The sequence below is a fragment of the Meles meles genome, chromosome 9 (assembly GCF_922984935.1).
Source record: "Meles meles chromosome 9, mMelMel3.1 paternal haplotype, whole genome shotgun sequence".
Lineage (NCBI taxonomy): Eukaryota > Metazoa > Chordata > Mammalia > Carnivora > Mustelidae > Meles > Meles meles.
This window is the reverse complement of record NC_060074.1, coordinates 41,174,408-41,196,678: the sequence shown is the minus strand read 5'-3', so window position 1 is coordinate 41,196,678 and position 22,271 is coordinate 41,174,408. Positions and strand designations below refer to the sequence as shown.

At 48.1% G+C, this 22,271-nt stretch overlaps 2 protein-coding genes across 5 annotated transcripts in view; one reads left to right on the top strand and one right to left on the bottom strand.

The window, feature by feature from the left end:
• Nucleotides 1-382: 382 nt before the first annotated feature.
• The window catches only part of NEU2 (neuraminidase 2), an 84,108-nt gene continuing 62,219 nt past the window's right edge, over nt 383-22,271 (bottom strand). For 2 of the 3 annotated variants that reach the window (XM_046019452.1, XM_046019453.1), the window contains exons 3-4: nt 5,484-5,660; nt 383-4,205 (exon numbers count right to left, since the gene is read on the bottom strand). In XM_046019452.1, the coding sequence (XP_045875408.1) occupies nt 3,267-4,205; nt 5,484-5,660 (1,116 nt within the window). In that variant the 3' untranslated portion in view covers nt 383-3,266. Of the gene's footprint in view, nt 4,206-5,483; nt 5,689-10,721; nt 10,862-22,271 lie in introns of those variants that run through there. The other variant, XM_046019454.1, reaches the window with a different exon arrangement.
• Nucleotides 20,933-22,271, top strand: part of NGEF (neuronal guanine nucleotide exchange factor) — a 101,636-nt gene continuing 100,297 nt past the window's right edge. The window contains exon 1 of one of the 2 annotated variants that reach the window (XM_046019450.1): nt 20,933-21,110. The gene's annotated coding sequence lies outside the window, so the exon portion shown is untranslated. The remainder of the gene's footprint in view (nt 21,111-22,271) is intronic. The other variant, XM_046019449.1, reaches the window with a different exon arrangement.

The window sequence follows — 22,271 nt, the reverse complement described above, 5'->3', positions numbered from 1 at the left end:
ATATTACATTGTGTGAATATTGCCCAGTTCAGATACCCATTCCATTTTTGACTGACATTTGGGTAGTTTCCTCTCTGGGACTCTTAGGAATGAAGTTACCAGGAACATCCTTTTTTTTTTTTTAAATTTTTTATTTTTTCATGAACATACAATGTATTATTAGCCCCAGGGGTACAGGTCTGTGAATCGCCAGGTTTACACACTTCACAGCACTCACCATAGCACATACCCTCCCCAATGTCCATAACCACACCTCCCTCCCCCTACCCCCCTACCCCCAGCAACCCTCAGTTTGTTTTGTGAGATTAAGCCTCTTATGCTTTATCTCCCTCCCGATCCCATCTTGTTTCATTTATTCTTTTCCTACCCCCCAAGCCCCTACGTTGCATCTCCACTTCCTCATATCAGGCAGATCATATGATAGTTGTCTTCCTACCAGGAACATTCTTATAGGTGTCTTTGGTAATCAAACACATTCATTTCTCTCAGGTGCGCACTGTGGAGTGGAAGAGCGGGGTCATAGAGTATTTACATGTTCATTTAATAGATACTATCAAACAGCTTTCCAAAGTGGTCATAGCAGTCACACTTCCTCCAGACCTGCATGAGCGTTCTGGTTGCTTCCCATTCTTGCCAATACTTGCTGCTGCCAGTCTTTTTCATTGTGATCATTCTGGTGGGTATCTCATAGTTTTAATTTGTTTTTCTCTGACGACCATGTGTTTAGCAGGCTTTATGGCACCCTCTTTCATGAAGTGCCTGTTTAGGCCTTTTGCCCATTTTAATTAGAAAGCCTTTTTTTAATTGGTTTGTAGGCGTTCTTTATATATTCTGGAAGCAAGTCCTTTGTCAGATGTAAGTATTGTAAATATCTTCCTACCATCTATGGCTTTTCTTTTCACTCTCAGTGGCATTTTTCAATGAGTAGATCAGTTCAGCTTTAACCAAATCAACTGTTATTTTTTTCATTCAAATCAGACGACTTGTATGTTTGTATACATTAGAAGTAGAAGGAACTTTAGAGACCATCTGTGCCAGCAGTTCTTGATCCTTATGCTCACTAGAATAACTTGAGGAGTTTTTGAAAAAACAATACTCATCTCTGGGTGCCACCACCAGAGATTCTGAATCAGTTGGTCAGGGGTGGAGCCCAGGCATCATCATGGTGTAAAAGTTCCCCAGGGAATTCTAATGAGCAGTTAGAATTGAGACCCACTGGAACTGAGACCCACTGACCTCTGTGAACGGACAGAGTCTATGAGAATAATGTTTGGAGCTTGGCAGTGTTCTGATGTCCTATCCTTTTCCCAACTCACATCAAGACCCTTAATTGATTGACTCTCCCAAGGTAGTTAGCAGAGACCAGTTCCTGATACAATCTTCAATGGGTCTTTCTTAAAGCTCTCAGTTTGCCTGGGGCAGTCCTGGCTGATGTCCATCGTCTTGGTGTAATTATTAATAACATCCTCCTTTCACTCTCAAAAGTGTTCTCATTTGGATCATACACTATCAGGCCTCCATACCTCTAAACCTCTTGATGTTGTGCTCCCGCTGGCTGACATGCCCTTGTCCTCAATCTCTTGGCTAGGCCTCTGACCCTCTGCATAGCTAATCTGCAGGGTTTAGAAGACAGCAGGTGACTGTCTTTCCACCCCAGCAGGGGCTTACTTTCCACCCCAGCAATAACCAGGCCCTATTTCCTTATCCTTCCTGCTGGATTTAATAACCCCCCCACACAGAGAGGTAGCACCCAGATAGGAGGCCAGTGCCAGGAAACACACCCAGAACAGAAGTCACATCTCCAGCTCCCCACACTGTGACAATTCCATTTAATCACTGCTTGGCCACCTGGAGATATAGCTCAACTGCAAGAACCCATGACTACTGTCACTGATCACTGCCACCCAACTATTAAATTGATCTAATTGGTAAGAGGGGCTTGATGGGGGTAGGGGGTAAGTCCATTCTTCCACAGGGACATATGACAAAGAGCCCTGAAGACCCCAGAGATCAGAGATATGTCAGCCCCCTCTGCCCAGGACTCCCCCCTCAGGTTATCACCCTCATAACAACTGGGGAGTGGCCTTCTCCCTGCTCTTTCTATATGGCAAGGACTACACAGGCACAGGATGCTCATCACTCTTTCTTCACCTCCACGTGGTGGCATCCCTGTCATCACAAAGACTGGATGCCCCAGAGCAGCTCTGTGCCACAGACACACTCCAACAGCCCAGCCCCTCCTATCCCCTTCATTCTTCTGAAATCTGAATTTCATTCCTACCTTTGGCCACATCACCTGTACCAGAATCATTTCTGATGCCTTTAGTGGATTGATTGGTGGCTCTGAAGGATAAATCTACATCCTAACCCTCAGAATCAGTGAATGTGACATGATTGAGAAAGGAGGCTTTGCAAATATCATTGAGTGCAGGATTATCCTGGGTTATCTGGGTGTGCCAGAAATCCAACGACAGGTATCTTGTAAGAGACAGAAGAGAAAACACAGGAGAAGGGGAGACAGCCACCCAAAGACAGAGGCATTAAAGGGAAGTAGCTAACCATGAGCTGAGGAATGCCTGGGATCACCAGACGCTGGAAAGGCAAGGAAGGGGTCTCCCCTAGGACCTTTGGAGGGAGTACAGCCCTGCTGACACCTTGATTTTGGACTTCCAGCCTCCAGAACTGTTGGAGAATAAATTTCTGTTGTTTTAAGCCACCAAGTTGGTATTGATTTATTACGGCAGCTCTGGGAAACTAACGCAACGACTTAGATTAGCTGTTTTCCTCAACCTGCCTTACCTCCCCGCAAAGCTGTGCCCCATGCTATCTCCTCTGACGCATCCTTGAGAAAACATGTGCATGTGTGCATGCACGTGCGCGCGTGCACACACACACACACCTCTGCTAATTTATATATTTGTCTCAGCCTTTCCCCAGGAACCTGATGAGCATCTAGAAATGGGCTGGACTCCATCATTTATCAAGATCCGCACAGAGCTGGGGCTGGCAGCAGGCAGTCCGAGCCCTGCAGGGTGACTGCTGTCCTCACCTTCCCCGTCGAGGGACTGTGGGAAGCCAGGCTCCTTCAGCTTCCGGGATGAGAACTGAATCCCTTCGAAGGACTGAAACATCAAAGGAGGAAAAGGGCCAGCAGGCAGCGTCTGCACACTCTCCATGAAGAGAACAGAGAGCTGGTCTCCAGAGCCCAGAGGGGCCACCATGGGCCTCTCCATCTGGACCACTTCCTGGACTGCACCCCAACTGGCTCACTGAGACAAAAATTCCCCCGGGAAGGTTTGTTTCAAGGTGAACATGAGGAAGACGACCTCTTCGTAATTAGCTGATTCATACAGACACCCAAACTGGGGTGACCCATCGGGGCCACTACCCATGCTCTGGAGGTCTGAGTAAGCACAGCTGCCCTTTGCCAGGAGAGCGGGCTCTGACCAGGTGTCGGGGCCTGGGAGTCCCTTGTGGAGGTACACACCCAGGTCAGCTCTCTGCTGCGGGTTGGTCGGGTGAGTGTAGAGCAGCCATTTGTCTGAGGCTCCTGAGCCTGCGTGGGGGTTGGGAAAACTGACGATGCTCCCATGGCAGCCATGGGGAGGCTCCACAAGCTTCTTCACGGGTTGGGCCTCCTTGAAGTCGAGCCCCTCATTGGTGCTCTCGGCCTGGACCCTGGCTCCAAGTGGGCTCCTGGCATTCAGATACACCATCCTCTGCTTTGCGCCCCCAACTTCAGCCACTTGGCACTCCAGGGTGTCCTGGGCCACAAAGTTCCCTCTCATCCATGTGTGCCCATGGTCGTGGCTGATGAAGCAGAAGGCAAATGGGGAAGGCCTCTGGAGGGAGTGAAGGATCCGGTAAGCATAGGCGGGCACCACCAGACTCTGGGTGTCATTCTGCAACTGCAGACAGTGCCCTGGACCCACTGCAAAAGTGGCCCATTCCTTGTGGGCTGCACCGATGGCGGGGTCAGTGAGGTCTCTGGCAGGGCTCCAGGACTGCCCGTGGTCCATGCTGGTGACCTGGCACAGCCGTGTCATGTTGACCCCGGTGTGGAGCTGGTGGTGCTCGGACACCTGCCCGGGGATGGCAATGAAGAAGAGGAAGAGGGTTCCTGTCTTCTCATCATACAAGGGACTCGGGTTCATGGACCGGTGGCCCTCCAGCTGGGCTTGAGCCACCACCTCCTGAGCGTGCCACTGAATGTGAGGGGACAGAAAGGAGGAGAACTACTTTGAAATGGCCAATGCCAGTGCCATGGCCAGGAACTGCAGTGTAGGGGAAGGTGGTGTATCTCAGAGGGTAAAAGTCAAAGGTCACTGAAAAGAGCTCTCTGGACAGCACTCATTCATCTGCACAACGCCTCCACTGAGCAGCAGGAGCCAGAGCCCCCCTCATTCCCTCTATGGCAGTGCCCTCTTCATTTGAAGAGCAATACACATTACAAGGCACCTGCCATGGGCTAGACCCCAGTGTGCAAAGATGATTCAGACATGAGCCATTCTCAGCTTCATCCCTCGACCTACCAGCCCAGTCCAGCTTCGCATTCTTGACAAATAAAGCCCTGGAGTAATTACAACTGTTCACCAGTGCAGGACAGAAGAAGACAATCACCTCTCGCTTCTACACAGCAGAGTCTATTAATGCAGCCAGGGAAGGGACTCACACATTCCCTGAGTCTGAGTCATATACACTGAGGCTCTGTAGTCTATCCCCATCCATTAACAGCTCTCTACCGATGGATGATCCTAGGGGTAGATAACTGTGCTGAGCGCATGATGTCTGTTGTCTCATCTAATGCTAACCCCTAACTCCTGGGGGACAGGTGTTACTAACTTCATCTCACGCCTGGAGAATGAGAGGCTTAGATGGGGTCGATAAATTGCCCAACACTCTACCCTGGTAAGTGCTGGAACAAGGACTTGACCCCAAGTCCATCTGCTTCAAACCCCATGCTCTGGATAGCTACTGTATAATAATGACCACAAGGTAATGATAATAATAACATTAAGCCCTTCAAATGTGATAAGCCAGCCTTTGATGTCTTCATCAAAATTAACTACTTGGTCTGCATGCTGGAAACTCAAGACACAATCACTCTGACCTTCACCCTGCTCCCCAGGTTAATTTTACTAAAAGGATATGATCCCCCCATCCCCAGTTAGGTAATACTAAACTCCCCTCCCTTAGGTCTTCAGGGATATAGGAAGTTTTCCAAACATTAGTTTCCTGGTTGACTTGTCCCTTCATGCAATAAAGAAAATGTCGCCATGACAACTGGACTTGTTCACAGTGATCCCATGTGAAATCTAGGTGATCACCTGGGGACACTTTCTCTGCATGATCCCTGATAGGTCTCTTGGTCCTTCTTGGGATTCAGTGTATCTCATTCCTCTGTTCTCCAGGCCTCGGCCATCTAAGGATGGAAGGGTCCCTGTACTACTCCCAGGAGCACTTGTAGCCTCACCCTACCTTACCTGGACATGGTGGGTGGATGCATCATAGCTTCCTCTTCGCAAGACAATCAGCTCCGCGTGCTCATCCTTCTTGCTCATCCGCTTTTCCACAAAGGCCAGCAGTGTCTTGTGCTGAGGCAGGTAGAGCAGAGCGGGAATTCTGTAGGCATGGGTTCCGGACTGGAACATTGTCTCTTTCTGCAGGACAGGGAAGGATGCCATGGGGCTTGGGGGTGGGCACAGGATAAGAACATGAGTCTCTTGCAGTCACATCCTGCGATGGGGCCACAGCCATCCTCCCAGGCAGGTGCTGCTCACACCATGGGCAAGCCACCCAGTGTTGGGGTGGCCTGTCTTCTCACCACATGGTGTTCACCCCCTGTGATTATATTCCAAGAGCCTGTCTACCAATTGTGTGCACACCTCCCAGGGATTCTGGCAGAAATCTGTCCATGAGACATCAGAGAAAAGGTATTTGGAAAAGAGTATTTTGTGCTGTATTCTTATTATAAATTAACAAAACTTCTTACAACAGATTTGCGATAACCTTCAACTGCTTTTTCCCAACCCAAGTCATCAATCAAATGCTTAAACTTGGGTAGGAAAGGAGTGCTTGCCAAGCAGTGCTCTGCAGTTGTCCAGCTGCCAGAAAATGACACAAGAGGGTTGTTTTGTTTGTTTGTTTGTTTTAAATAACTGCAGAGCCCTAGAAAATTGCCTTAGAAAAAAGAACAAAAGGTTGGCGGGGGGGGGGGAACCCTTGATTCTCAAGGCTGCCTGGAGCTAAGGCCCAGCTGTACCCACCCTGTGGGCTCCACCCCTGGGGCAGTGAGGGGACATTGGGGATGGAAGAGAGGGACTCCTGGCAGCTCATGCGGACTGGGTCTTCCGGATGTGTAAGAAAATAAAAATAAGGGCACCTGGGTGGCTCAGCTGGTTAAGCAACTGCCTTCAGCTCAGGTCACGACCCCAGAGTCCCGGGATCAAGTCCTGCTTCGGGCTCCCGGCTCCACGGGGAGTCTGCTTCTCCCTCTGACCTTCTCGCCTCTCATGCTCTCTCTCACTGCCTCTCTCTCAAATAAATAAATAAAATCTTTAAAAACAAAAAAAGGAAAGAAAAATAAAAAATAAATATTTGACCAACAAGGGTGGGGATAACTGGAGAAGACTTGGGAACTGTGGATGACAGTGGTCTCTGTGCTGGGCCACCTGGTTCCCACTGTAGGGAGTGCTAGCTGCACACGAGGAGGGACAGGACTGCCATCTGAAAAGCACCAAGACCTGGCTCTCTTGTCCTACCTGGGACACTCTCCAGGGCTGGCCCAGCTCCAGAGCTCCTGTGGGCTCAGCTGAGGCTTCCCGGAGACCCCCTCTGCCCACTCCTACCAGCCTCTGCTCCCTTCCATGGAGCTGAGCCCAGGGGACACCACCATCAATCTCCTGTCCTGGTTCCCAACCCCGGTTCCTGGGGATCCCCGCCTGCAGCACGCTTTCAGGGAGAGGAAGTGGGAAGTAGAGTGAGCAGTAAGAAGCGCACCTCTCCTCTGTATCCCCTTCCTCCTTCTTGCATCTCTTCCTACCACGGATATGTATTACCTATTTAAAACTTAATTTAACATTTTGGAGACATTGTACAATCTATCAGTATTCTATGCAATCCATAATGAGTATTATTGTTAGGCCAGTCTGACAAAATACACCTAAGAAGGGCTGCACAGGGTAAAAATGTGTCATTGCCTCAATGTGAGTGGAGGAACTAAGTCTTCGTGGCAAGATCTGGACCCACTAGCTGGACTCCAAGAACGCAGAGGTTAGCGGACATAGGGCAGCGAGGTTGAAATTTTGTTATGAAATGGAGATGAGAAAGAATCAAGTATGACTAAAACTAAAAATGAAATGGGGGAAGAGGCCCTTTAAGTGTTCCTAGAAAACGGATCGGGGGTTTATTTAAGCTCTTGGGTATTTATCCAGGAGCGGAGTTGCTGGGTCACATGGTACTTCCAAGTTAAACTTTTTGAGCTGCTGCCAGACTTGTTTTCTCCATCAGTGGCAACATGTTACATTCTTGCCAGCCCCGTAGTAGAAAGGTTCCAATCTCTTGGCGACAGCACTGACTGTTGTGTCTTTTTTTTTTTTAATTTTTTTTTAAATTTTTATTTATTTATTTGACAGAGAGAGATCACAAGTAGGCAGAGAGAGTGAGAGGGAAGCAGGCTCCCTGCTGAGCAGAGAGCCCGATGTGGGACTCGATCCCAGGACCCTGAGATCATGACCTGAGCTGAAGGCAGCGGCTTAAACCACTGAGCCACCCAGCCGCCCCTGTTGTCTTTTTGATAACAGCCTTCCTACCAGGTGTCAAGTGCTATCTCAGTGGGGTTTTGACTTGCATTTCCAGATGACTAACACTGGCAGCCTGTGCTCATTGACCCTTGGAGGAGGATGTTAGCCTGGAGGCAATGGGAAGGTTTCACATTTGTTTAGGCAATGGAGTGATCTAACCTGATTTATTTTTTTAGGAAGTCCCTCTTCTGGCTCCAGGGAAGTAGTGGGGGGCCAGGAGGGGAGCAAAGACAGAATAATTGGAAAAGGACCCAGGCTCTTAGAAATGGGGAAAAGAGGGGGCGCCTGGGTGGCTCAGTGAGTTAAAGCCTCTGCCTCTGTCATGATCCCAGGGTCCTGGGAGGGTCCTGGGAGGGTCCTGGGAGGGTCCTGGGATCGAGCCCCCCATGGTCGTGGTCCGGCTCTCTTCTCAGCGGGGAGCCTGCTTCCCCCCCCTCTCTGCCTGCCTCTTTGCCTACTTGTGGTCTCTCTCTCTCTCCGTGTCAAATAAATAAATAAAATCTTAAAAAAAGAAAAAAAGCAAGCAAGCAAGCAATGGGAAAACAGGGGAGCCTGGGTGGCTCAGTGGTTTAAGCCTATGCCTTCGGCTCAGGTCATGATCCCAGCGTCCTGAGATCGAGCCTGGCACCTGGTATCAAGCCCCGCATTGGGCTCTCTGCTCCCCAGGGAGCCTGCTTCCTCCTCTCTATCTGCCTGCCTCTCTGCCTAATTGTGATCTCTGTTTGTCAAATAAATAAATAAAATCTTAAAAAAAAAATGAAATGGGGAAACAGCAAAATTAATTGAATGTGGAGGGCAAATTAAGGAGGAGCTGGGAATGCCCAGTTTAAAGGATTCTTTCTGAACTGATTTCCAGAGCGTCTGTGGCTGGTCTCCAGATTCTCTCCTGAGACGCTGCTCTCCTCTGGGTGCGGGCAAACATGGTCATTCATACAGCAAATGTTTATTACGTTCCTCCCTTGTGCCCTGCCTTGTTCTAGATAGTTGGGATGCCTTGTAAATAAATGAAAGATCCCTGAACTTGGGGAGTTTGTGTTCTAGTTAAGTTTATGGTCGCATACCAAACAGTGCTCACTAGGACCCGGACCTGTTGAGCGCTTGACAGGGACGGCCTTATTTGACCTCGCAAATGCCCTGCCCTCTGAAAACCCGTGGGGCTGAGAGCTGGGGCCGAGAGCTGGGGCCCGGGAAGAGAGGCCGGCACGCAGGGGGAGGCCGTGGAGACGTGCTAACCCAGTTCCACATGGACTGCTTGTCTAAGTATTTGTCACACGTGTATGCAGAGCGAACACGGGCCCAGGAGGGCAGGTGTGGAGGAAGAGGAACCCCTATGTGCGCTCGAGGGCTCCTCTCTAATCTCAGCAACTTAGAACCAGCCCAGACTGGGCCACCAGGTGACAACACTGTCCCTGACTGTCTTCGTGATCATCACAACCAACACTTACATGGCTTTTATGAAAGTCCAGACCTCTTCCACTATATCTCTAAAGGGTTTTTGTAAATTGCATTCATACATTTTGATGTTTATAATAAAAATTACAAATACACATTCATTTAATATCCACGACACCCCCACGAAACAGACACTGTTTTTGCCCATGGTACCGATGAGGAAACTGAGTTCACGAACCCTTATGTATCAGAGCTGGGATTCAAGGCACCTTCTATCTCCCTGCAGTACTGCCTCTGGGACGAGTTCTGGGAAATGCCATCTTCCCGCACCTTGTTACATTTCTGGTAGCCCTTGAGCACCTCGTGCAGGTGACTGCTCTGTCTGCACCCAGGCCCGCCTCCCACCATGGCAGTGGCTTGGGACCAACACAGGAGGAAGAAAACTGAATTAGGAGTCCAAAAATCGGATTCTAGTCCCAGGTCCCCTCTTTATGTATCTTTAGGCAGGAACCCACAGCCCTGGTTTCCCTCTTCCCACCAAGCAAGCAGGGAGCTGTAGGGGGTGACCATGCAGGCACCTGTCTCCAGTGCGGGGTGACCCCTTGGGGGAGGGGTAGGCAGGGGCCTCAGTGCAAGCCCACCTTGGGCGCCAGCATCCAGGCTGTCTCTGGGGTGATGCTGTCAGGTTGAACCATGAGAGGTCACCCTTATGTAGGTCAAAAATGGCTGAATAGCCACAGTTTCAGACAGTCCCCCTCAGGTGACCAGCAGCTAGTCTTGTAGGGCCCAGGCCCAGAGCGAAGTGTTTTCCACGAGGAAGCTCACTTCTCCCGCCCCAGTGCATGAGGCTTGCTGGTGTGCTGCCATCTCAGATGTATGGAAACTGAGAAGTAGGTCAGGGAGGCAGGAGGTGACCACCTTGAGTGAATGGTGGAAGTGGGTTGGTGTGAGCCCGGAGTTGCCAGATTCCAGAAACCCCACCCCTCACCACTGGGCTCTCCTGTTGCAGGACCCACAGCTGAGACTCAGATCAGAAAGGAGGGGAAGAGGCAAGCTTGGCAGCTTTTCTGAGAGAACTATTCCTTGCTCTTGGGGTTAGTTTTAGGTGGAACACTGGCCTGTGGGGTACTATGTTGAAATGCCACCTCTCCAAAGAGCAGCCAAGCAAGCATGCAAGTCTGAAGCTTAGCCAGCTTCTTTTCCCAGGAAAACCCTATTTCCAATGGGCTCAATCACTCAGTTTGTGGCCAGCGCTTTGTGGGGATTGCTACCCCAGGGTGAGAGGAGCTATCTTGATCCCCCTACCAGTACAGGACCACAGACCTGCCTCTGGGAAGTTCAGACCAGCAAGAATGTGAGAGCAGAATGAGCATTTTCCCTGAGCTGACCGACCGGAACCTTCTCCACATTTCTCCCCATCCGGCAGGTACTCTAGGCACCCCAAGAAAAGACTGGGTGCCCTGTCACCCTTTTTAGAACCCCGAGGTCTAAGACATTCCCAATATCGCCCCATCACTTCACAATTACCTTGTACAGAAGAGCTCTTGTTCCTATTAACAAAGGGACAAGCTGGTCAATTCCAGGAGAAGAAGTTCGTCACGGAGAGTCTTCCCCGTGGGATCCTGGCACCCAGGGCAGAGGGTAGGGAGTCAGGGTGCGTGGCAGAGGCAGTGGGAACCTGCCACTTCCTGACGGCGCACGGGAGAAGAATGAGGCACAAACAAGTCAGCTGCAAGAGGCTGCTGCCCCGAACAACTCCTCAGTCCCGCTTTAATTAGATATTAGACAGTAATCAACAGAAGAGCTGAAGAAGGCTGAGCATGAATCATGCGCGTGTAGATAAACAAGAAGGAAGGCAAAATACGTCTGGTCAAGCAGTATGAAGTTTATAGTTGAGAAAGCACATTCAAAGGACTTATCTAATTAGCCACAGGTGCTCTTGGGGGGGTGGAGATTATGGAAAAATGAAGCAGGCGGGGTTCTGCCCTGAGCTAGCCGGGCATCCCCAGCTGCTCAGCTTCAAGGCCGTATATCGTCCTCTCCCCCAGAGGCCTGTTACCAGTCTGTGTTTTTCTTGAGGTTATATCTAAATGTGCTTGGTAACTAGTAAAATTTCCCATGGATTATATTTTAAGTAATACATTGTTCTGAGGGACAGTTACAGGAACCCAGCTTCTGGAAGAACAGTGGGGCTCCTGCATTCCTCTGGGCTAGCCTTGGGTCTCAGGGTCCTCCTCCATCACTCCAGCACCTAAATAACTCTCAAGGAGGCCCTGAATTCCACCACCCACTCATCTGCCAACGTGCTCCAGGGCGAGGCCAGCGTACAAGCCCAGCCTTGGCTCGGTTAGGATGCTGGTACTCATTAACTGGGAGGAAGTCTGTCCAGCTCTCTGTACAGTCATAGTGAATCAGAATGAGCCATGGGCAGCCTGAGTCAAGCCTGCTTCTCAAATGGATGCAGCGAGCAAAAGATGTGCAGGGCAGGGAACAGGATTCTGGGGGCCTGGGACAATCCGGAAATGGAGGGAGGGAGGGAGGGCAAGGGCGAGAGCCATGCCAGACTCAGCTCCTTTCCTGGTTCTGCTGGGACCAGCTGGGAAAGGAGGGCCACTCTCTTGATCTCTTAGACCCCAGTTTCCTTCTCTGAAAAAATGTCATAGTAGACTCCAAGCTGCAAGAGAGCAGAGACCCTCCGTCTCATCTGCTCCTACAACCAGTATCAAGAGCGGTTTCTGGTGCCTCACTGGTGCTCCATCAATGCTCAACAATTGACTGAATGGGTAAGGCTGCCTTTTCAGGCAGAGGCCATGCCGTGAAGATCACACAAGATAATCCCATCGAAATCTCTCAACTCAGCCTCTGGCACGTGGCAGGGACTCACTAGATGTTCGTACCTGAAAAAGAGCCCTTTTCTTCTGCATCTACCAGAACCAGACCTAAGTCTCCATTAGACCAGAGTTCATTCCCAGGAGGAAAAGATACTGGCTGGCACACAGCCAGAAAATACAGAGCTTCCTTGACTTTTGGTGGGGTTGTATCCTGACAAACACATCATAAGGTGAAAATATCATAAGTTGAAAAGGCATTTAATACCTCTAACCTACTGATCATTGTGGCTGGGCCTAGCCCACCTTGTATGTATTCCTAACACTGGCATTAGCCTTCAGGTTGGGCTAATCATCTAACACAAAGCCTATTTTATAATAAATGGTTGATTATCTCATGGAATGAACCGAATACTGTGCTGAAAGTGAATGACAGAATGGCCGTTGGGACACGGAAGGGTTGCCTGTGTATCAGGTGTTGACCCTGGGAGCTGCTGCTGATCCCAAGAGAGGACAGACTGAGCAGTGCTAGCCTGGGACAAGATCCAAATTCCCAAGTCTGCAGATCGTTCTTACTGAATGTGTATTGCTCTCACACCCTCTTCATGCTGAAAAATCCCAAGTTGAACCATGGTAAATTGGGGACCCCCCCACATCACCGCAGCCCACCACCAGACAGTGTGGGTAAAGCTGAATGAGCTGAAAAGATCAAAAGGCAGTCCGATTCAGCTGAAAGTGCCCTTCCGGTCATCATCCAAGACCACGGAGTGATGGAGGCCTTCCTCATTTGTTCCCTTTCCCTCCGCTGGACAAAGTCCTTTCAAAGGACCTTCAGCTCCAGACTGATCAGATCTGGTAGCTAAGAGGCAGGTATAGATGTGCCTTGGCACCTCTGTCCCCAGGGTCTCTCTGGCTGCCTCCCAGTGGAGTGTCCCCTGGATGGTTGGTTCTAGGTTCCCTGTCCTGCTCTGGTCTAGAGCCCTCTCACTGTTCTCAGAGAGACAGTCACAGTCAGCCCTTGACAGACTTTTCTCTGAAAGTCCCATTGGAAGGCCAGCCCACACGAAAGGCCGAGTTAACCCCGCCCCCCAGCTCTGACCCACACCCCCTGGTGGGAGGTTTGGGAATTACCTTGAAGTTGATAACCTTGACTAAACTCTACCGGTCTTCTAGCTCACTCACTGGGTCACAGAAAAGGTTACCAAAAGAGGGTCCTATAGGGCCCCCAGGGTGGTGCAGTTGGTTAGGTGTCCAAATCTCGTTGTTGGCTCCTGGGGGGGGGGGGGGGGTGGGGATCTCAGGGTCATGAGACTGAGTCCCGCATCAGGCTCCAAACTCCGTGTGAAGTTTGCTTAAGACTCTCCCTCTCCCTCTGTCCCCATCCCTCAGCTCTTGCGCACACTCGCTCTCTCTCTCTCAAATAAATAAATCCTTTTTAAAAATAAAGTGGGTTAAGTGTAGCTGTAGTGGCTGGTTAAAGAAATTGTGACCCATCCATAAAATGGGATATTGAGCACCAATTAATGAAAATCATGTTTCAAAGATTAGATAATATGCAAAAAAATGCTGGGATGGTTTGAAGTTTAGAAAGCAGGATACATGATGGCACACAAGGTAGGATCCTATTTTTGTAAATGTGTATATTATACACTCAAAAATCTATATAAAAATCGGGGACCTGGGTGGTTCAGTTGTTGAGCGGCTGCCTTCAGCTTAGGTCATGATCCTGGAGTACCAGGACTGAGTCCCGCATCCGGCTCCCAGCTCCACGGGGAGTCTGCTTCTCCTCTCTCATACTCTCTTTCACTGTCTCTCTCTCTCAAATAAAAAAAAAAAAAACCTATATAAAAATGAACAAAAATTAGGAGCACGTGGTTGGTTCAGTTGGTTAAACAACTGCATTCGGCTCAGGTCATGATCCTGAGGTCCTGGGGTCGGGCCCCCCATCAGGCTCCCTGCTCCTTGTGGAGCCTGCCTCTCCCTCTCCCTCTGCCTGCCCCTCCCCCTTTTTGTGTTCTCTCTCTCTCTGTCAAATAAATAAATAAAATCTTTTTTTAAAATAAAAAAATTAAAATTAAAATTAAAAATTAAAAAATAAAAATTATATCAAAATATGCATTGCTACACCCCCAAAACTTAGCACAGTGTATGGAACAAAATTAATTAATTTAAATTAATTTAATTTTATTATTCTTTTTTAGAGAGAGAGCATGCAAGGTGGGGGTTGGGCAGAGGGAGAGGGAGAAAGAAAATCCCAGGCAGATTCCATGCTCAGTGCAGAGACCTGTGCAGGACTCAATCTCACAACCCTGCAACTGACCTGAGCTGAAACCAAGAGTCCAACACTTAACCAACTGAGTCACCCAAGTGCCTCAGGAGACAGAAAAAAATTTTAATGTTTATTTACTTATTCGGGGGAGGGAGGGCAGAGAGAGAGAGTCCCAAGCAGACTCAGTGCTGAGCGAGAAGCCTGACTCAGGGGCTCTATCCCACCACCCTGAGATTAGGACCTGAGTGGAAACCAAGAGGCAGAGGCTCAGCCAACTAAGCCACCCAGGTGCCCCAGGGAGAGAGAATCTTTTTTTTTTTTTTTTTTTTTAGGGAGAGAGAATCTTAAGCAGACTCCACACTGATTGCAGAGCCCAGCGTTGGGCTCAGCCTCATGTCCCTGAGATCACCACCTGATCTGAAACCAAGAGTCAGAAGCTTAACCACAGACTGTACCACTCAGATTCCCCAATTTTAATTAATTTTAACTAGTGTGATTACAAGTGATATTTACTGACTTCTTTGTATTCTTCTAGGTGCACATGAATATTATTAGTTTAAAAGGTATTATTTTTAAAATAATGGTAAGTAATACAATGAAAGGCTTTAAAATGTGGCTTAAGAGTACCTATTAACTCCATCCTGGCCAGACCACTGAAATACAGGGAAATATGGTTTCAATAGGGCCTAAAAAGCTTATAGAAATGGTCTTGAGTCAGCATGCAAATTTAACTTATATTTGACTCCAAGGGATCCATTGGTTAACTCTTCAGAAGTACTCATTGAATATCCATACTAACTTGGGGAGGAGATGGAGAGAGATCATAGATGAGTTCCCAGAACTCCAAGAGCTGATTATTTCCATGGTGTTAGGTTGGGGAGAAGATAAGCACATGAGCTACAGAGGCCAGAGAAGGCAGACATATTGTCCAAATGACCAAATTTAAAATTGTGTCTAGTTAAGCATTCTTTTTGAAAGATTTTATTTTTAAGTAATCTCTACACCCAACATGGGGCTCAAACTCACGACCTGAAGACCAAGAATTGCACACTCTACTGACAGCCAGCCAGGCACCCCTGTAGCTAAGCTTTTTTTAATGCAACATTTTTTTATTTCCACAGTTTCTATTTAGTTCTTCTTCAAAACTACATTTTTAAAAAATTATTTTCCTCGGCCCTAAAAACAAATGAGCTATCAAGCCATGAAAAGACATGGTGCATATTACTAAGCGAAAGGAACCAACCTGAAAAGGTTCCATACTCTATGATTCCAATTCTATGACATTCTGGAAAAGGCAGAACAATGGAGAACAGTACAAAGATCAGCAGTTGCCGGGGTTATAGAGGTGGGGTGAGCGAGAAGGGGAAACACAAGTGATTTTTAATACAGTGAAAATACTCTGTAATATACCATAATAATGGATATATCATTATATCTTTACCCAAACCCACAAGGAGTGACCCTCCCATGTAAATTATGGACTTTGGATGATAATGATCTATTGATGTAGGGTTTTTTTTGGTAACAGGCATCACACTCTGGTGGGAGATGTTGATAGTGGGGGAGGCTGTGCATGGGTTGGGGCAGGGAGTAAATGATAAACTTCTGTACCTTCCTCTCAGTTTTGTTATGAATCTAAAACTGCTCTAAAAAAAAAAAGTGTTAATTTTAAAACTTAGCTTCCTGGGGTGCCTGGGTGGCTCAGTGGGTTAAAGGCTCTGCCTTCAGCTCAGGTCATGATCCCAGGGTCCTGGATCGAGCCTCACATCAGGCTCTCTGCTCAGCAGGGAGACTACTTCCCTTCCTCTCTCTCTGGCTGCCTCTCTGCCTACCTGTGATCTCTCTGTCTGTCAAATAAATAAAATCTTAAAAAAAAAAAAAACTTAGTTTCCTATATTTTACTACTTTGCCTCTGTAAGCACTGGAAACAGATTATTTTTTAAATGCCTTTCCATATTATCCTATTGTTTCTATCTTCTCATATGTCAACTCTCCCATTTTTGTGGGATGCTTTTCTTCATGTTGGACTTCCTCAAGTGTTTTGATTTGTAATACTAACGTTTTAATCATTTACATTCATGTATATCCTTCATATTTGTCTTCCCCAAATGTTTTATAATTTTTGTGTGTGAGCTCATCCTTATTGGAATAACCTTTAGGGTCTGGTGGTGGAGTTGCCCTGAGTAGTGCCCCAGATGGTGGACACCTCCCCATAGTTGTTTCTACCTCAATCTTAGAAGTCCACAGTTTCTCAACTTTTTCCTTCAATTTCTATCTTAGAGTTTCTGTGCTTCATGAGCAGCAAATTTTGGAGCCATCTACAAACCCAGCTTGTTCTCTAATTTTCTTACTGGTGATTCTGCTTCTACCCATTGCCTGGGACACTTGTTTTACTTCTGAGCCTTTTAATTCCTCTCCAAACTTCCTGCTGTGTTCAGGTCCAAAGTTTTTATTCTTGTTGCCCCATTGCTGTGAACTTAAAACAAACTTATCCTCTGGCCATGTGTGTATAATCCCTAATAAACTAGCTAACCAGGGTAGATATAGAATTATGGCACCCTAGAGATTTTCCTGTCTTCTTTTAAGATCAAATATGTATATATTAGGTGATATATGTAACATATTTTTTCAGCATTTCTGTGTGTTCAGGAAATTTCAAGTACCTTGGGCAAGCTACTGAACCTCTCTATATCTTGTTCTCTCATCATAAGACCATAGTAATAATTAAACAAGCTAATTCGTGTAAAGTGCTTAGAACTAATCCTGGCCCAGAGGTAGGCCATAGATATAGACAGATAGATACCATAAATATCACGGTAATTATTTATGCTTCCACTCAGTTCTTCTTCTTGATCAGACCTTTATATATTTCAAATGTTTTGGGGGGGGGCACCAGGGTGGCTCACTTGGTTAAGTGTCCAACTCTTTATCTCACCTCAGGTCTTGATCTCAGGGTCATGAGTTCAACCCCCACATCGAGATCCATGCTGTGCATGGAGCCAACTTAAAAAAAAAAATCAAATGTATTTTTAAAATAACCACTATAATTTTTCTTAAATTTAAAACATTGAAATTCTTCTCCTCTCCCCACTCCCAATAACAAGCTTAACATAGGAAGTTATCAGATAATCTCAAAAGAAATTCTCTTGTAAGGAGTTAAACTTACTACACTTTAATATTCAATTCCAATGCACATTTATAATTGTCACTTTAAATTGCTTGTATTATTATTAAGTCCATTAGTGAACTATCAAAAATGATCATCAGAAAACATCACAAAAGCTTCTGGTCAAGGACATCCCAGGTCTTGAAAGGGATTTCTTTGTGTCTTTTTTTTTTCTTTTTTTTTAAAGATTTTATTTATTTATCTGACAGACAGAGATCACAAGTTGGCAGAGAGGCAGGCAGAGAGAGAGGAAGGGAAGCAGACTCCCTGCTGAGCAGAGAGCCCGATGTGGGGCTCAATCCCAGGACTCTGAGATCATGACCTGAGCCGAAGGCAGAGGCTTACCCCACTAAGCCACCCAGGCACCCCGATTTCTCTGTGTCTTAATCCATTTGCACTCCTATAACAAAATATCATAGGCTGGCAGGCTTATAAACAACAGAAATATTTTTCTCACAGTTGGGGAGGCTGGGAACTTCAAGATCATGGCACTGGCAGATTCACTGGGGAGAGCTCTCTACCTGGTTCGTTGACGGCCATAGTGGAAGGGCAAGTCTCTTTACATAAGACTCTATAGGTCCCTCACAGGCAGAATGCTCATGACCTAATCATCTTCCACAGTTCCCCTCCTCCTAATACCATCATTTTAGGGGTTAGTTTTCAACATACGAATTTTAAGGGATACAAACATCCAGTCCATGGCCGTCAGTATCATCCCAGAATGTTCTCACAGCAGAGCAGTAGATGGTCATTAAAGAGTGCAGGACTCCAACGTGTGCAGAATTGGAAAACCATCAAAACAACATAGAACAGTGAATACATGCTGTGACCCCATCTGAGGAAATACAGGGGTGTGAATGTGTGTATGGGTGTGTGTGCAGCCATGTGTGTGTGAGAAAGAGAGAGAGAGAGGTTAGGTACAGAGAGAACATTTCTAGACCAATACTCATGAAACTGTTCAGAGAGGTTATATAAAATGTTTTTGAGCAAGAAAGTGACAAGATCAAGGCTGTTAGCAGACTCACATGGCGTACTGAGTGGGATGGAGTGGGAAGTACTGGAAGCAATTGAGCCAGGAGACCTGTTCAGAGGCCGTTGCACTAGTCAGAGTAAGAGCTGCTGGAAGGCTATTCCAAAGCAGTGGGACAGCGTGGAGGAGAAAAAAAGAAATTAGATTCACCTTTGAGATGCCCCCAATGGCACCCCTGGGGCCTAGCACAGTATCTATACCTACGAGGTGCTTACCAAAGCTATGAAATAAATGGTCTCCCATATGGAAGATTTGACCATTCCTCTCCCAAGATAGCCACTGGCCACCTCAAGGTGTAAATCCCATAGACCTCGTCAACTCTTTTCAGAGCTCACTCACTCGGTCCTGGGGTCAGGAGAGGGGGTCTATAGGCAGGTAAGCCTGGGGCCCACATTTCCCTTGTTTTCCTCTGGCCCTGCCCATCCAGGAGCATGGAACCTGTTCTGCTCTGCCCCTGCTCCCACTCCACCAGGCACTCCACCAGCAGTCTCCTTTACCACAGGCACAGCTCTGAGCTGGGCACTGGGTGTATGTGGCTGAAGAGGTGTCTCCAAAAAGCTTCTAGTTCACTTTCCTTGGGAACTAAGGCAAGACAAGAAAATTGCTAAAGAGGAAGGGGGAATGCATGCCAAGAAAATCAGCTATAACCCTACACACACGCATTCATGCACACACACACACACATGCATGCCCCAGCTACCATGACATTTTGCACTCAGGGCTTGCTTAAAATATGGGTTTTACACAAGTGCAACAAAGAAAGGAGAGTGAGCAGGAGGAAAAGGAGTTGCAAAAGCATAACGTATGAGGACTAGTTGAAGGGAAGGTGCTCCTGAAGAGCCGCTCATTCGGCAGACCCTCCCTGCAACACCTGTATCTATGGAAGCTCAATGGGGAGCCTTTGGTGATGGGGGACAAGGAGGGCAAGTGGGAATAACTGTATTTATTTTGGTATCTTCTGAGCCTGATATGGGGTCTGGCTTATAATGTCCTGCTCAAATGTTTGTTAAATGAATGAAGGGATGTTTCGATGGATGACAGGAAGGATGGCTGGTTGGATGGATGGATGGATGGATGGATGGATGGATGGACAGATGGATGGATGGATGGATGGTTGGTTGGATGGATGGACAGATGGATGGATGGATGGATGGTTGGTTGGATGGATGGATGACAGATGAATAAAAGACTACTTCCACCTGGCTTTCAGAGGCCAAACTGAAACGACTGTTTTGTGGCAATCAGGTGGCGGTGGTATATAGTTCTTCAGAGATGGCCCTCAGCAATCCCTACCTCCTGGCATCCATGCCTTTATGTAATCCCCTAGCTTTGAGTATAGGCCATACCTGATGACTTTCTCCTAGCAAGTTGAAGGAACAAAAATGATGGGCTGTTACTTTTGTGAATTGACTACAAAAGACGATGACTTCCATCTTCCTGGTGACAAGGTGTCACAGTAGAGAGGCCCATGTGGTGGCCAACAGTCAGACAGGGGGTAAGGCCCTCAGTCCAACAGCCCACAAGGAACTGAATGATGTCAACAACCTCATAAGTATGGAAAGAGACCCTGGATTACAGCCCATGTGAGACCCTGAACAGAGAACCCATCGAAGCCATGCCCCGATTCCTGACCCACAAAAACTGTGAGATGGTAAATGCATGCTCTTTCAATTTACCACGTCTGGTCTTAATTTGTGGCCAGCAAGAGAGAGAGCCAATACAATGGCTGGTTTGAGTTTATAAAAATGGGAACATTCTTGTAATTAAACTTGGCAAATAGTGGTAGTGGTTAAGAACCCAGGTTCTGATACCCATTGGCCTAATTTGAATCCTGGATCCCCAATACACTAGCTGTGTGACCTTGGGCAAGAGAGTCAACTTCTCTGAGCCTCTGTTCCTGTATTCTTAAAATGGGTATAATCCTCTGCTCATAGAGATTACACAGGATTACATACAGTGCTTAGATAAAGTACTTAGCCCAGTACCTGCCACCAAATAGAAGGTGGCTTTTAACAATAATGATGATCATAGTAACAGAGCAGACTCCCTCACAAAGCAGCTGGGGTCCCACACCTGCAAGTGACCAAGTTGAGGCATGATGGCAAGGTGTGAGGAGTGAATGGAGCCCTAGAGGAGCTCAAGCCCGTTCCTAAGTCTCAGAATCAGGTGCTGTGCAGCAGCCTGGCTGGTGCCGAGGGGCGAGAGGTCAGATGTGCCGAGGGAACACTGGGGCTACCTTGTCCCAGGACTTGGTAACAGTTGTTTCTGGCCTTGACCGTGGGTGGCTCCTTCACTCCTGCGTGGCCTCTGGGTCAGGTGTGTGCAGCTTCCTCCCGGGCTGGCCCACGGGGCCCAGGAAGGTAAACACCCAGGCAGGAAGTGATTGTCATGGGCATGCGGCCAGCTCTGGGCTGAGACGGGTCTGAAGGTCAGGAAAGCTTCCCCGGGAGCCTTTTCTGGGAGAGGACAAAGCGCTGGCTGAAGGCTCCCTGGGACGGAGTGGAGGGTGCGCAGATCTTGCTGGGGACACAGCGACCTGCTCGGGGGGCCCTGGACGGGACAAAGGACAGGAGAAGAGCCATCGTCCGGGGCAGCCCAACTCCCAGGAGCACCTCACTGGCAGGTGAGCAGTTTTGGTATTCTTCATGAAACGAAATGAAATAAGAGATGAAACGGGGGTTGCAGCCGGATTGGAAAGACTCCAGGCAGGTGTGTGGCGGGGAAGGAGGCCACCATGCAATCCACACATTGAGAAAGAGTCCCAGGAGAGAATTTCACTGTGGAGACCTGAGTCCAGTTGTGGCTTCACCATTCCCTGCCAGGACTCAGTTTCCCCATCTCTGAAGTGGCGTAATGATCCCGTCCAGGCCCTTCTCCTGTCATAACGATGGGGACCAGTGAGATAGCACCCAGGACTGGCTATGTCATTGGCAGGGCCCCGTGCAAACTAAACATGTGAGGCCCTTTGTTTGAAATTGGTTAAGAATTTTAAGAATGTAGAATTTCAAAAGTATTAAGAATGGAACAGCAGAGCGTTAAACCAAGCAAGGGGCCCTTCTGCGTGTGGCGTCCTGGGTGACCACATAGGTCACCTGCCCATGGCTCAAGCCGTAATGAAAACTGTGTGTGTAAACTGTGACATGCCAAACAAACCGTGATCACTATGTGTCACGGTCCCAATCTCCGCGTCAGGAAGCACACCAGAGGCCCGGATGTCTCAGCCCTAGAGGAACAGGCCACCGCAGAGCTGCCCCCTCCTGCAGCCCCTGAGGCTCAGCGTCCCATCTCAAAAGCACAAAAGGCCTGCCCCCTCAGAACCTTCCAGATGAGTACACCTGCCTGGCATCAAGCCAAAGCCTGGTGTGACTCACACATGGGGGACGTGCTACTCTTGGATGTGGTGGGCAGGCTCTTCTTTTCTATCTTAATTTAAAACTTGGAGTGTTCGCACAGTCACCGGCAAAGCAGAAGTAGGACTTGGGACTCCTGGGTTTGTGACCATTCTGTCATGTTCTGTCGAGGACCCACCCGGTTTTGCCTTTTGGAAAAATGCTCAGGTTAAGGCAGTAAGACCATTGGTGGGAGTGTCCCAAGCCCGTCACACCTCTGTCCTCTCTCCTACTCAGAGTTTCTCTTCCGTGTTCACTCCCGCACCTTTTCCGGTGCCCTTGGCCTCACACAGCCTGGTGCCAGTAGGAACCAGCATCTCCGTGGCTGTCTTAAGCTTCTGGGAAATCAGACAACTGTTAATCTCCCCAACCCCACTCTCAACCCCACAGCTTCC